A 14,944-nucleotide genomic window follows, 5' to 3' on the forward strand; every position below is an offset into this window, starting at 1 on the left:
AGGAGCAGGATGCGGCCGCAGCCGACCGCAACGCGACACAACTCGACACGAACCAGATGACCGACAGCCACCACCGCCACCACCACCACCCGCACACCGCACCCCGCCACCCCCCACCGCTCGACACCCTCCACACCCCACCCCGTCCACTCCCATGCCCCAATCTGAACGCGGCGAGTCGCACAGAGGACACCGCGACCAGAGACGGGGACGGGGACGGGGCCGGGGACGGGGACGGGAACGACGGCGCAGAGGCGGACGAGGAGGACGGCGACGAGGACGAGGACGGGGACGGGGATTCCAGAGACGGGGACGGGGCCGTGGTCAAGGCTCGCACCACCAGAGACGGCACTGGCAGCGCGGAAGAGATGACGATGAAATCGATGCAGACGACGATGAGATGGATTCGCGGATGTTTGCCCGGGCAGAACTCCCTCCTCAGACGGTGCTGGAGCGGACCCAGGCGAGCGTGGCCGCCGCAGCCGGTCGCGCAGTGGCTGACATGCCAGTGCTCCCGGGCCTCGTCTACGATCCGGTTCGTGATCGGTACTTTGCGCTGCCGTCGACCGGATCGGCGCCGCCGTGGGCCACCTCGTCCGCCGGCCCGTCGTCGTCGCCGACGCCGGCTCGACGGGAGCCCCCCCCTTCGCCCGAGCCTGCGATGCTGCCACGCCCACCATCGGCCATGGCGTGGCGGATACAGCGAGCGCTCGGCCTTGCCCGATCTTCCAAGCTGCGTCGGTCGCTGCTGAGTGTTGCGCCGCTGCAGGGTCCAACCGCAAGCGTGTGCGTCATGGACGAGCCTGTAGTGTGGAGCAGCGAGGCCGTGGCGGTCTCGCCCACAATGGTGTCCGGACCGCGCATGCCGGGCGCGTTCCCGACATCGCTCATTGTGTACTCGCCGCAACGATTTGGCATGGTCTTGAGCAGCAGCGCTGTGTCGGCGCGGACTGCGACCTGGCAGTGCGAGACCATGCTCGAAGCGCCGACGGCGGTCCTCCCGTCGCTGCCGGCGCCGGTGGTGCTGCGGGTGACCGCCGACGAGGATGTCGTTCGCACCGGCATCGTTGTTGTCTCTCACGAAACTCCCATCACCGTCTTTCATGCCAACGCCGCGATGCGGTGCTTGCCTGGCCGTGACCTTGTTTCATCGCCAGGCGCTCTGCCTGAGATGAGCGCCTTTCTCTCGGCATCTGACCGCAACGTCTTTGCGCTCGACGCAGAGTCCGGACGGATCTTGCGCGTTGCGCGCCTTCCGTCGCGCGCCCACCGGGTTGTGGCGAGCCTTGCGTACGAGCCACATGCACAGCTGCTCCTTGTTGGCGCCACCTCGCGCGATGGTGGTGGACAGGCTCTGTCTGCCCACGACGTTCGCGCGCCGTCGCTCTCGCCTGCTATTACCTTTGAGCTTCCGCGAGCATCCGGGTCGCACACCCACCGTATTGCGCCGTTTGTGGCGCCCTGGGGTCCATGGGGTCTGTCAACACCGGCGAGTGCCGGCCGATTCGGGACTCACGGCCCTTCGACCGCGTCGCTGTGGGATATTCGCTCGTCGACGCCGCTCTTCAAGTTTGCCGCTGCTGCCGCTGAGGGGCGCGGTACTCGTTCACGCCCGACGGCGCTCACATGCTTGGGCTGACTGGACTCTATGGCGGGCGCGGCAGTGGTACTCTTCAGCCGTCGATTTCAGTCTGGTCTGCGCACACCGGTGAACGTCTCGGCATCGAGACGCTCGATGTGGCCGACCTGGGTGACGATGGGCCGCGCGCGCTGGTCAAGCCTTGGCGCATCGTGTGCACGCCAGGACCTGACGCAGGTATGGATGCTGGCAGCTATGCGGTGCACACACTACTGCTTCCGCGACAGCGCGCGTTTGATGGCGACGTGGCGTTTACGGTCCATTCGGTGGCGCCCGGCAGTCATTACACACTGGCGTAGCTCTCGTAGGTGTACTCGTAGGCGTCGTCGTCGTTGCGGCGGCTCGGCCGGCGGACGTCACCGTCCGAGTCGTCGGTGATGGCCTGCCGGCGACAGATTGAGACGATGACGGGGCCAACGCCGCCAGCAACCAGCAGGACCAGGCCCCACCCGATGAGGAGAACGATGAAGAGGGCCCAGGATTGGTGGGCGTCGAGTGCGACGCCGAGGGCAGCGACCGCGACAGACCAGAACGAGAGGGCGTAAAAGATGACCTTGTAGGTGTTGACCCAGCGAATCGGGCATGGCTGGTAGCGGTGGGTAACGGCGGCGAGGAGCGCAATGCCAAGTGCAAGGACGACCAAGCCGATGGCCTTGGACTCGGTGAGGACAACGACGCCGACCGACGCGACGAGCTTGACAATGCGCTCGCCGAGCGTGTAGAGCGCCACAAACTGGGCATCGGTCTCGCCCGAGTAGTCGACGGTAAACGAGAGGCCGATAAAGGCTGAAGAAAAGACGTAGACCATGAGGATGGTCATGGTGAACGCAACGTAGAGCGAGTGACCTGTGCCCCAGCACTCGAGCGAGGGGTCAGCCGCAAGGAATGGGCTGCCGACATTCGAGTAATCGCATTTGAACATGCGGAACATGTTGACCGTGACCGCAAGAAAGAGAGTGTGGGCGAGGAACCGCGAGATGTCCTCGCACCACACGATCGACGACAGCGCACCCGCAAGATTGGCGGAGAGTGCGTTGACCGCCAGGTATGACGCCAGCAGCCACCAAAGCAGCGCAATGGTGGCCGAGAGCCAGTAGGCGAGCAGAAATCGCGAGCCGCCGAGGTCGAGCACAAACGGGTTGAAAATGGTGTCTACAGACGACTCGGATGGGTAGACCTCGACCGCCGGAATGAGCGAGAGTGAGGTCAGCTGGGCAAACTCGACAACGATGAAGAACAAAGCGCAGGCGTTGCGAAAGTTGGGCCTGACCCGGGTGGGTGGGTTGTTGATCGAGGTAAAGGTACCAAACTTGTCGGCCCGGGCGAGGACAAAGACAAGCACCATCCAGCAGAGGAGGGCGCCGAGGAAGACGCCGGTGCCCAGGCCGGCCACCTGCTCCCACGACGACGGCGCAACCGCGCGCATGATCCAGAACGGGAAGATCCACGGAAAGAGGAGGAGCGCAAAGGTGCCGAGGTGTGCAGACATCTGGGTGCCGAGCTTGGTCACCATCGGCGCCGCCATCGCCCGACTAAAGTCGATGCCAAAGCCGGTCGGGCCACGGCGGGCAGTGTTCAGCCTGTCGGCATCAGCCTCGGACGACGACGCGTTCGACGGGTGGTCGGCCAGCCGGCCGGTGCACGGATCGCAGCACATGAGCGACGGCAGCAGTGTCGCTTCAGACCGCTTGGCTGCCGACGCAATGTCAAAGCCGTGCTTCCTCCGCAGGCCCGAGTCCGAGTACGTCACCGACGACCCGGACGATGACGACGACTTGACCTTGCCCCATGTTGCGAGACCGTCGGTGGCTTCCGTTTTGATCGAGCGTTTGCCCTTGGTGGACCGCTTGCCCTTGGTAGTGCGCTTACCCTTGGTAGTGCGTTTGCCCTTGGCAGTGCGCTTGCCCTTGGTGGACCGCTTGCCCTTGGTGGACCGCTTGCCCTTGGTGGACCGCTTGCCCTTGGTGGACCGCTTTCGCATCGCCCCGCTGGCGCTCATGTCGACAGAGTCGCTAGAAACGGGTGTAGTGGATGACGCCGACACAGCCCGTGATGCATCCGATGGCGTCAATGAGAGCGAGCTCGAGACGGTGGCTTTGCCCTTATTGCTCTTGCCCTTGTTGCTCTTTCTGCTCTTTCTGCTCTTCTTGCTCTTGCTCGCCCGCGTGCGCTTGTTCTTGCGGCTCGATTTGCTGCTTCGCCTTGCCTCTTCCTCTTGCTCCTCAGACTCCGAGTCCGAGTACGAGCCGAGATCGACAAAGTCCGAGTCGTCATCATCACACGAGTCTCGCTGCGAGGAGGACGCCGAGGCCGAGTCGCCATCAGGCTGGAGAGCGGCAGCCCACCGAGCAGCGCGGCGGGCGCGGCGGGCGCGCCGCTTGGCGTACGAACCATAGCACGGGCGGCACGCAATGGATGAGCCATGGTACTCGCGAGACGCCGACGCGTACTCTTGCGCGGCGAGGAGAATGCCGGAGATCATGACAAAGAGACCAAAGACCAGGTACGCGAGATAGACCGAGAGAAGCTCGCAGTACCGACCTGCGCCAAAGACCCGCTTGAGTGATGCGCTCTTGAGGTGCGGGTGGTTGCGAAAGGCTGCCATGAGCGAGCGGACCGAGTCCAGCGTCGTGAGATTGTTGCCATCGAGACGCAACTCCTCCAGAGTTGCGTTGTTGCGCAGCGCAGCAGCAAGCGCCTTGCCCTGTTGTGCGTTGAGTCCGCACGCAAGCAGATGCAGCGTCCGCAGGGCAGCCGGCGCTGGAACTCGGTAGTCCAGCCAGCGTGCGAGCGACGGCACAAAGCCGGAGGTGGGCGCCAGGTCAGCGAGCGTCGTCCGCTCCAGCACCAGCGTGTGGAACCGACGGAGGCCCGAGAGCGACTCGATGAGCAGCGCACCTGCGTCACCCATGTCGCACGCCACCAGCGTCAGCTTTCGCAGCCGCTTCGCCGAAGGCAGTGCCTTGGCCAGCACCATGAGAAAGCCCGAGTGCCGCGACTCGACGTGAAAGTCCTTGACATGGGTGAGGAGCGAGCCGACAAGCTCGGTCTGGCCACCCTCGCACGCCGCGTTGATGTGGGCAACAGTGACGACTGCTCCAAGTTTGCGGAAAACCCGGACAGCCCGCGAGTAACCGCGTTCGCACGCGTAGTCCATCGGCGTCCGGCCCGACGCGTCAGGCGTGTTGAGTGCAGACTTGAGCAGCCCGACCGTGGTCCCCGTGTTGACCAGCAGCGCCACGACAAGGTTGTGACCTGCGCGGGCGGCGGCATGGAGTGGCGTCGACCGTGCGGTGTGGACCGTAATCTCGGGATCAGCCCCAGCCTCGAGGAGCGCCGAGACTGCGCGGACGTAGTTGGCACCGGCGGCAACGTGCAGCAGAGTGCTGCCTTCCTTATCGCGCGTTCGAAGCATGCGCGACGATCGTGACCGCAGTAGAGCACCATTCTCGAGCAGAAACGCGGCTACGTCGAGATGGCGGGCCTTGATGGCACACTCGAGTGCAGAGCCGCTGGCGTTGTAGTAGTTGACGTCGGCGCCGGCGCCGATGAGCAGCTGGACAAGCGCCATCGAGCCACGGCTTGCCGCCAGCTGCAGCGGAGTTGTGTTGTCGCGTGCAAAGGCGTCGACAAGGGCGCCACCCTCAACGAGGCCCTTGGCCACGTAAAGCAACCCGTTGTGCGCCGCATAGTGGAGTGGGGTGTTCTTGAACCCGCGCCGCTCGGGCGTCCGCACATCCAGCCGCAGATGTGCAAACCGCGGTGCCGACCGCAGCGACGCTCGCAGCGACGCCCGCCCAGCTCGCGGCGTCTCGTCGGCCTCGGTGCCGTCGTCGCCGGCAAACCGGACAGCCGATACCGAAATCTCATCGCCGAGCCCTGCCGGCGCCGCCGACGCCTCGGCCGGCACCACAAACTCGAGCAGCGCGTACGCCACGTCTAGCTTCTCAAACTTGGCCGCCAGCAGGATCGGGGTCTCGCCTGCGCGCGACCGCGCGTTGAGTGTCGCCGGCAACAGCGCAGCCTGGACAATCTCGGCATTGCCGCGGACCACCGCGTGGTGAATGGGGAGGTATCCGGCCGAGTCCTTCTCCACCAGCGCACCCTTGTGCTCGGCGGCGTAGGCCAGGATCTTGCTCACCGCCGTTCCCCGCCGAATCATCTTGCTCAGCGTCGGCAGTCGCTTTGACTGCAGCGCAACCTGACCAACCATTGACTTGCTTGTTTCCGACGAAGGCTTGTCCGACGACTCGTCCACTGACTTGTCCGACGATTGCTTGTCGCCGGACCTGCCGGACTTGTCCGACGACGGCTCTGACGACCCAGCCTCGGCTTTCGCCTCGTTCTCACCTTGGTCATTGCCACCATCGTCATCGTCATCGTCGTCCTCGTCGCCATCGTTCTCGCCAGTGTCCTCGCCAGTGCTCCCCTCATCGCCATTGTTCTCGCCAACATCATCGCCAGTGTCTCCGTCACCGCCGTCGTCACGGCCATCCTCCTCCCGTCTGCTGCCGTCGTCTCTGGAGCCATCACTCTCCTCATGCGCTGCACCTGACGCCGATGCCGACGCCGATGCCGATGCCGATGCTGGTGCTGGTGCCGGTGCCGGTGCTGGTGCCGAGGCCGAGGCCGAGGCTGAGGCCGAGGCTGTGTCTGCCACAGGCACGGGCGGCAGTGAGCGCTTGCGGGACTTCTTGCTCCGGCTGCCCTTGCCCTTGCTCTTGCTCTTGCTCTTTTTCTTGCTCATGCTTTGTCTCTGTCCCAGCTGCCGTCGGCTTGTTCGCCTGCGACAACTGGTGCGCCGTCTACTTCCGCTGTCGAGCCTCCAATCAGTCGCCGTCCCCCCCCCGCTGCGCGGTGTTCCGCGACTCGCCGGGGCACCCCCACCGGCCATACACGGCATAGCGCATTCAAATCAGTCGTCAACACCAATCAGACCATGGCACAAGGCCAACATATACTTTCGGTTGTGGATCACTGCAGTTTTGGATGTGCAGGCAGTATAGGCGACACAGTTGATGTCAAACAGCTCCGGGAGGCTACACCTTGCGCCTGCAATGGTGGGTCTCATCCCAAAGTTGATGCGTTTGGCCCAGCCCTTTCGGCGTTCGGCCACCGAGCCATTGATTTCGGCCATAGTCGGCTCGGTGAGGCGGATGAAGGACAGCGACCACGACCACGAGAACGACCACGGCCACGAGAACGACCACGACCACGAGAACCACTGTATGTAATGACCCGCACCCCATCCTCATTCCCACATCGTCCCAACTACTTTATCCCAACCTCCATCCCACCAACCTTCCCATCATCATGCTGCGCCTTTCCCACCACTGCAGCTCAGCAACCAACCATCTCTTGGAGTCCGAACGAAAAGCTGATGCGACAGGCGGGCGGGCGGAAGGGGATGGGGGGGGGGGGATGGGGTGGCAACCCACGCCGTTTCCAACCGTAGCCACTGCAAGGCGAGCCCTTCTCCTCCTCCTCTTCTCGGTACCAGACTCGCACACTTTTCTCTGTCGTCACCTTCAGAAACAGTGCTCAGCATGACGTCTTCATCTTCTTCTTCTTCGTCCTCGTCTTCTTCTTCCTCCTCCTCGTCGTCGTCGTCGGCTGCTTCGGCCTCGGCCTCAGCCTCCTCGTCGGCTTCTTGCGGCTCAGCATCGGGATCGGACTCGAGCTCGGGCTACGGTTCGGGCTCGGGCTCGGGCTCGTGCTCAGACTCGGCAGTGATGGGCCTTGGGCTGACGCAGGAGCAGATTGCCACCTTCCGGGTCAAGTTTGATGAGCTCGACGCCGACGGCTCGGGCTACATCACGGCCGACGAGCTGGGTGCGCTGGCGGCGGCGATTTCGACCGACGACGACGTGGCCGATGTCGACGAGCTGATGGCCGAGGCCGACGTTGACGACGATGGCCAGATCTCGTTCTTTGAGTTTTGCAAGATCATGTCCGAGGCTCAGGCCGACAACTACCGGCTGATCTGGGAGGTCTACCGCTACGCCACCGGTGGCAGCGGCCTGCTCACCGAAAAGGCGCTGGGCAAGCTGATGAGCAAGGCGGGACGGGCCAAGTACGCCAAGTCCTCGGGATCGTCAATTGGCATGATCGACGAGGCCAACCTCCGCACGCTCCACGGCGTCAACCCGCTCTACACCCAGCAGGTGGCGGCGTCGGCCGACCGCAGCGCACGCAAGAAGCTCATTTCAGTCCTTGAATCCGAGGAGCGCAAGGAGCTCTCGCTGGAGGCTTTCGCGCGTGCGCTTGGCCACGAGGGCACCATCGACGAGCTCTCTGACCTCTCGGGCTCGGGCTCCGGTTCGGACACCGTCTCGGACAACGCGCCCAAGAGCCGCAAGCGCCGCGGTGGCCCCAAGCGCCGAGCCGGCCAGCGCGCCGGCGGTGTGCCCACCATTGCCGCTCATGAGTTCTTCCTCGGCAAGACGTACGACATCGAGTTCCAGCCGGCGCTCACCGTCAAGGAGCTGCACAAGGCTGTGGCCAAGGCTGCCGCCGAGCCCGTCGCCAACGTCCGCCTCTTCCACAACGGCTTTGAGCTCGAGGCCAAGGACGGGACCACGTGCGGCGAGCTCGGCATGGAGGCGAACGAGACCCAAGTCCATGTCCTCTACCACCCGCGGACCAACAAGCTCTCGTGGGGCGACGCTGTCGGCGCCGATGGCGAGCTGGACCTCGACGTCATCTTTAAGCACTTTGAGCACGAGGGTGCCATCTCGGACTCGTTTGCCAAAAAGCTGGTCAAGAAGGCGACCCGCCACTTTCAGGCCCAGCCGACCATGATCGAGGTCGCGGGCCCGATCACCGTCGTCGGTGACATCCACGGTCAGTTCTTTGACCTCCGCAACATCTTTGAGGCTGGCGGCGCTCTCGGCGACCGCAAATACCTCTTCCTCGGCGACTACGTCGACCGCGGCTACTTTTCGACCGAGACCGTGCTCTTCCTCCTCGCCGCCGTCCTCCGCTACCCGGACAAGGTCTTCATGCTCCGCGGGAACCACGAGTCGGCGTCGCAGGCCGCAAAGGCCTCCGGCTCCGGATCGGAGATCACCCGGAAGCTCTCGCAGAAGATGCTCGACTCGCTCATCAACATGTACCAGTCCATGTCGCCGTGCGCCCTTCTCGAGTCGACGCCTGGATCGGGCCACAAGTTCTTCTGCTGCCACGGTGGCATTGCCAAGGCCTTCCCCAAGGTCTCCAAGCTCGCCACCTTTGACCGCACACCCGAGGACGAGCGCATTGCTAAGGGCAAGCTCAAGGAGATCATGTGGAACGATCCGGCGCCCGACCACGACTTTAGCGACGACGACGAGGCCCACCCAAGGGCTCGGACGCAAAGTGGCGCCTCGACAAGGTCGTCGACGACGACGCTTCTGACTCGGCCTCGGGCGGAAGCTCCAAGCGCGATTGGGCAAAGTCCAAGCGTGGCCGCAACATCTACACCTTCTCGCTCGCCGCCACCAAGGCCTTCCTCGCCCGCAACAACATCCGCGGCATCATCCGCGGCCACCAGCAGAAGCCCGGCTACTCAGTCTCCAAGCCCGGCCCGTTTGGCATCCCGGCCGTTATCACCGTCTTCTCCGCCCCCAACTACGTTGACCAGTCGCTCGCCATGGGCGGCGTCGCCAAGTTTGACAAGGGCAACAAGCTCTCGCTCAAGGAGTACACCTGGTCCTTCCATCCCGTTTACCACAACGGCGCTCACCTGACCAAGCCGTTTGAGAAGAACTACGTCATGGAGGCCTTCCTCGTCTACCTCTCTCACTTCCATCCCAAGATCCTCAAGACCGTCTCGCTCGTCCACCTCCGCTCCACCATCGAGGCCCGTAAGTTCATCGCCGTCATGCGCGCACGTGGCCACGACGTCACCCTCGCCGACCTGCAGGAGGCCACCTCGGACTGGGACTACCTCAAGGCTAACCTGCTCGAGGTCCTCTCCCACTCCAAGTCGCCCTCCGTCCGTGCCTTCCGCCGCGACAAGCTCAAGCGCAAGACCGGCTCCAACTGGGCCAAGGGCTTTGACCATCTCGCCTACTCGATCCTCGCCGAGGCCCAGAACGAGGTCGAGGAAATCACCTATGATGTCTAGCTGCACAGCTGTTTGTTGTCACGCCCTGTGCCACCATCGCCCATCAACCACCATCCTCCTCGATAAATCCTAGCCCATCTCAGCCAAGCCCTTGCTCTGGCTGTGTCAGCCGAGATGGGGCCATGTCACTGTGATGGCCCTATCTCAGCTGACACAGCCAGAGTCGCGATCCCCCGCCCACTGCCGGGACCACGCTCCCTCCCGCACCTACACCGACGAGCCGTCACGCCACTCATCTCCCCACTCCGCCTCTTCACACATGCCCCCACCCCCCTCTGGGACTGGCATGCATGGCCTCCCACGTCCATGGCGGCAACACCCGGCTCCGTGGCAGGCGTGTCTGACAAGAGCTGACGTTCGGTGCGTCGCATTGATCCTTCTCCTGTCGGTGGTCATGGCTTCAGCTGGGGGCACTGCGAGCGGTCTGCATGGCAATGACGGGCGGCGGGGTGCTGGAAGCGATGATGCGCGTCAACATGTGGTTGTGATCGGTGCCGGGTATGCTGGGCTCTCGGCGGCGCTGGAACTGGCTCAACGAGGCTACAACGTGACGGTGTTCGAGAAGCTAGCCCAGGTCGGCGGGAGAGCCCAGGTCGTCACCTCGCCCGATGGCCGGTTTGTCTTTGATGCCGGGCCATCATGGTGGTGGATGCCTGAGCTGTATGATGCCGTACTGGATCGATATGGCCTGGTTTCTCAGCTGGCGATGACTCGCCTCGATCCGGCGTACACTGTTGTGCTGCCGAACGAGGCCACCGTCCAGGTCCCGGGCTCGCTCCCGCAGCTGCTAGACCTGGCGGATGAACTTGATCCGGGCCACACTCTACGCGCACTCTTTGATGAGGCTAGTATCAAGTACAAGGCTGCCGTGGACGAGTGGCTGTGGAAGCCGATGATCTCCTGGACCGAACTGATCGATCCGGGACTGGCGGCGGCGGCGCTTACGTCGGACATGCTTGGCTCTTTTGAGTCGCATGTGGCAGCACACACGGCCTCGCCACTTCTTCGCATGCTGCTCAAGTGGCCGGCGATTTTCATTGGCGCGTCTCCACGCGACGCCCCGGCGCTGTACTCGCTCATGACCTACGCGGGGCATGCCCGCGGAACATGGTACCCTGCGGGTGGACTCTCTGCGCCGGCGCGCGAGCTGGCGAACGCTGCTACGGCCGCCGGTGTGGTGATTCGCACTAACGAGCCTGTGATCAAGCTTAGTGCCACCGAATCGCACATTTCGTCGGTGTGTACTCCACAGCAGTGCGTCAGCGTCGACGGCGTTCTTGCGGCCGCCGACTACCACTATGTTGAGCAAGAGCTTCTCCCGCAGCATCTCCGGCGATACACATCGCGGTACTGGGCACGGCGGCAGCTCTCGCCATCGTGCATGCTCTTCTTCCTGGGTCTCGAGGAGGCTCTGCCGGGGCTCGGCCACCACACGTTCTTCTTTGACACTGGCCTCGACGAGCACCTGAGCCAAGTGTTTGACTTTGGCCAGCATGCGGCGGCGCCAACGTTCTACGTGACAGCGGCGGCGCGGACGGCTCCGGAGGGCGCGACTGCGCCTCCCGGCGGCGACGCGCTCTTTGTTCTTGTGCCGATGGCATACGCTCTCAACGGGACCGACACGCCGGCGTTACGAGCGGCAGTCCTCGAGCAGGTGCTGGATCGCATGGATGCCCGGACGCCTCTGGCATCGGGCGCTTCTATCCGGAGTGTGCTTGCCTACAATGCGTCGTACGGGACTAGCGAGTTTGAGCTCGATTTTCATGCGCTCCGCGGCAACGCCTTTGGCCTCGCCAACATCCTCTCGCAGTCGCTGGTCTTCAAGCCGTCGATGACAAGTGGCGCACGCAACATGGTGTTTGCCGGGCACATGACCAATCCTGGGCCGGGCGTGCCGCCGTCGATGATTTCCGGCATCGTCGCGGCAGGCGTGCTCGACGAACAGCTTTCCTCACACTCACATAGCACCGAGCTTGTGAATTTCATGCTGGTTGGCGCCAAGTGGGTGGCGTGCGGAGCAGTAGTGCTGCATGCGGCCGTGCTTGCAGCGGTCTTGCTCTCCACACGTGTTGCGTCGTACGCGCACTGCATCTCGCTGTTTTACCGACACGGGCGGACGTACTTTTTGGCGTCGACGCTTTTTGATCCGGTGCGGTTTGTGGATACGGCTGCCATGTACGCCCTGTTCCGGGTTGCCGACGACTGTGTCGATGTTGTGGGTGCGAGCGCCGAGGCCAAGCGGGCTGCGCTGGGCAAGTTTATGGCCGCGTTCTGGGCCGGGCTTGAGGCGGGCGCAGGCGAGTATCACGAGCATCCCGTGCTTCCAGCGGTGATTGAGACGGTTCGCCGACGCGGATACTCGGCGAATTTGTTTGCCACCTTTTTCGCGTCAATGAGCATGGACGTGGAGACCAAGGTGTGCGAGACGTGGGACGAGACGTGGGAGTACATGCGCGGCTCGGCGGCTGTCATCGGCGACTTTATGCTCCCACTACTCATCCCGGGTGACGACGAGAAGGCAAAGAGAGCGCGAGCCAAGGCACTGGCCCATGCCCGCGATCTTGGGTATGGCTTTCAGCTGACAAACATGATCCGCGACATCGGCGAGGACCTGGAGCTCGGGCGCGAATATGTGCCGCGGGAAGAGTGCCGGGCACATGGGGTGACGCTTGCGGCACGCGCACCCGACGCGCCCGGGTGGCGCGGAACGATCGAGACGGTGATGGCCAAGGCCGAGGCTTGCTACGCGTCAGCAGACGTCGGAATTGCCATGCTGCCAGGCGATGTGAGGCCGGTGGTGGCACTCGCGCGAGCAATGTACTCGGAGTTACACCCTGCGATTCGAAGCGCCGAGTACAACGTGTTTAGCGGGCGTGTGGTTGTGTCTGGACGTCGCAAGCTGGAGCTTGCAGCTCGAATGGTACCGCTCCTACCACTGCTGCGGATAACGCTGGCCAAGACTTACGCCGCGGTGCTTTGTTGTGCTGTGGCTCTTGCCGAGCCTCTGGCTGGCGTTGCCTTTTTGGCGGCCGCGTTGAGCGAGTCGGAGAGGTGGATGCTGCCGAGCATGGTCTCCTACGCCGGGCTCCACGCCGTGGTCACGATTCCGCTTGTGTGTGGGGTGTGGGCTGTGGCGGTGCGCCGGGCGCCGACAAGACTCTTGGCCGCAGGCGGGATGTGGAGTGCAGCTCTGGCGCTGGTGGCGTTTGTGTACACGACGCCGTGGGACAATTACCTCGTGTATCGGCAGGTGTGGGGCTACGGTGGCGCTGCAGCTGTTGTCGGGGTGGTCGGCTGGGTGCCGGTCGAAGAGTACGCATTCTTTGTGCTGGAAACGCTGCTGGTGGGCGGCGTTTGGGTGGTGATGGCGAGCCAGAGCGATGACCGTGGCGAACAGCGGTGGAGTGGAGAGGCGGTTACGCGCCGGCGGCGGCTGGGGCTGGGAGTACTGGCCGGCGCGTGGCTGGCTGGTGCGCGTGCGGCGAGCGGCCGCGGGACCGAGTACCTGGGACTCATCGCAGTGTGGGCGTTGCCGGTGCTAGCGCTGCAGTGGGCGGCTGGCGCAGGAGTGCTGCTGCATGAGTGGCGGGTGTGGCTGCCGACAGTGGCGACGTCAGCGAGTGCACTGTGTGTGATCGACATGTGGTCGATCTCGCATGGGCTGTGGCGCATTGCGCCCGAGGCGTCGATCGGCGAGCTGGCACAGGATCTGCCTGTCGAAGAGGCGCTGTTTTTCGTGGTGACATCGACTATGTGTGCTTGGGGGCTCACACTAGCAGTGGACGCATGCCGACGGGCCGAGGCGCGTGGCGTAGCGCTTACCGCAGTGGTGCTCGAGATGCTCATGCCGCCGACGAATGTGAGCAGTGAGACCATGCTGGCAGCGTTTTCACACGGCATTGCAGCGACTGTGGTGCTTGCGTTGTGGGTTTGCGGGGCGGAGATCTCGCTCGAGTCGCAAGCGGCTGCGCTGGTGGTGACGACTTGCGCCATCGGGCTCCCGCATGGCGCACTGGACCCGCTCCTGGTGCTGTCTGGGGCGAGCTTTACTCGGCGTGCCGGTGGCATGGCTGCCAGCTGGGCCGTATATGTGGTGCTGATGGGTGCAATGTATGCTGTGTGGGAGGCAGCGCCTGTGGCAGCGCTCAGCCTATTTCTCGCGCTCTCGATCGCGCATTTCGGTGAAGGTGACGCCCCTGTAGGCAGCATGTGCGATGCAACGTGGCTCATTCATGCGATTGAGGTGTTTGCGCGCGGCGGAGCGTTTCTGGTGGCAACCACGACGCATCGGGCGCAGGTGGCGGCTGTGTTTGCCGACCTGGTGGATGGACAAGAACTTGGGATGCTGATGACGCTGCTCTCACTGTTGCGATGGGCGCATTTCGTGGCGGTGGTGGGCAGCGCGGCGCGGCATGTTCAGCGGCTGGAGACGAGGGCGGCTGCGGTGGGCCTCGCGGACCTTGTTATGCTCAACGTGCTGTTTGGGACGACGCCTCCACTTGTCGGGTTCATGGTGTACTTTAACGGCTTCCATGCGCTCCGGCACGTGGTGCGTGTCCAGACGCAACTCGCGCCGGCGATATTGTCGCGGTCAAGTCTCGGCGCGTGTGTGGTCGCCGCGATCGTTGCGGGGGCGTTTGTGGCGTGGCAGGCCGGCGGAACGTCGCTCGTGCATGGCGTGTCAGGTGCAACCCGTGGAGTCTTTGTTCTCCTCTCTGTCATGGCTACCCCGCACATGGCGCTTGTCGCCTGCGCTGCTCTTCAGAGCTGATAGCAGCCCGTTCCTCTGAAGTCGATGTCGAGCCTGACAATGAAAAGATGATCAACCTCCCGATGGCTGAGTCCAATGTGATGGGGTATCGCAGCTGCTCGTCGGAGACACACGAGACCGTGTCGACCGGCCACTTGTCGCCGGCGGCCGCGAGAGAGTGCGTGAGAGAGAGAAGAGACAGAGAGGGGCAAAGAAGAAGAGACAGGCGACCAAGCTCGAGACCGAGACCGAGACCGAGTTGTGGAGAGTATGGGCCAGGAACAGAGCACTGTGCTCGACAGGGACGTGGAGCAGCTAACCCCTGAACTGCAGCGGAGGTTCAAGCATGGTGTGCAGTACAACAGTACGTGTGGGTGAGGAGGGGGGCGGAGGGGGGGGGGGAGGGGGGGAGGGGAGGGGAGGGACGGGTACTTACTATAGTGGTGGC

General features: G+C 63.8%; 5 protein-coding genes across 5 annotated transcripts in view; 4 read left to right on the top strand and 1 right to left on the bottom strand.

The window, feature by feature from the left end:
* The first annotated feature begins 237 nt into the window (after positions 1 to 237).
* Positions 238 to 2,199, top strand: AMSG_01469 (uncharacterized protein). The gene has a single exon (XM_013906068.1). It carries the CDS (start codon positions 401 to 403, stop codon positions 1,637 to 1,639), a length of 1,239 nt encoding a protein of 412 aa, XP_013761522.1. The 5' UTR covers positions 238 to 400; the 3' UTR covers positions 1,640 to 2,199.
* AMSG_01470 (ankyrin) lies at positions 1,923 to 6,434 on the bottom strand (the record flags this gene model as incomplete). The annotated part of the gene is made up of 1 exon (XM_013906069.1): positions 1,923 to 6,434. Exon 1 carries the CDS (start codon positions 6,384 to 6,386, stop codon positions 1,923 to 1,925), a length of 4,464 nt encoding a protein of 1,487 aa, XP_013761523.1. The 5' UTR covers positions 6,387 to 6,434.
* A 937-nt stretch (positions 6,435 to 7,371) lies between these two features.
* On the top strand, positions 7,372 to 9,823 carry AMSG_01471 (calcineurin subunit A; the record flags this gene model as incomplete). The annotated part of the gene is made up of 2 exons (XM_013906070.1): positions 7,372 to 9,011; positions 9,053 to 9,823. The coding sequence occupies 2 exons, from the start codon at positions 7,372 to 7,374 to the stop codon at positions 9,744 to 9,746; spliced, it is 2,334 nt and encodes a 777-aa protein (XP_013761524.1). The 3' UTR covers positions 9,747 to 9,823.
* Positions 9,824 to 10,126: 303 nt separating this feature from the next.
* On the top strand, positions 10,127 to 14,580 carry AMSG_01472 (phytoene desaturase). Its single transcript, XM_013906071.1, has one exon. It carries the CDS (start codon positions 10,141 to 10,143, stop codon positions 14,515 to 14,517), a length of 4,377 nt encoding a protein of 1,458 aa, XP_013761525.1. The 5' UTR covers positions 10,127 to 10,140; the 3' UTR covers positions 14,518 to 14,580.
* A 72-nt stretch (positions 14,581 to 14,652) lies between these two features.
* Positions 14,653 to 14,944, top strand: part of AMSG_01473 (GTP-binding protein Parf) — a gene marked incomplete at its 3' end in the record, with an annotated part of 3,496 nt that continues 3,204 nt past the window's right edge. The window contains exon 1 of the mRNA XM_013906072.1: positions 14,653 to 14,860. Within this exon, the coding sequence (XP_013761526.1) occupies positions 14,767 to 14,860 (94 nt within the window). The 5' untranslated portion in view covers positions 14,653 to 14,766. The remainder of the gene's footprint in view (positions 14,861 to 14,944) is intronic.

This window comes from Thecamonas trahens (genome assembly GCF_000142905.1).
Source record: "Thecamonas trahens ATCC 50062 unplaced genomic scaffold supercont1.6, whole genome shotgun sequence".
Classification (NCBI taxonomy): Eukaryota; order Apusomonadida; family Apusomonadidae; genus Thecamonas; species Thecamonas trahens.

Coding starts and splice junctions, on each gene's coding strand:
- AMSG_01469 (XM_013906068.1), top strand. CDS start 401: ATGGATTCGCGGATGTTTGCCCGGGCAGAACTCCCTCCTCAGACGGTG.
- AMSG_01472 (XM_013906071.1), top strand. CDS start 10,141: ATGGCTTCAGCTGGGGGCACTGCGAGCGGTCTGCATGGCAATGACGGG.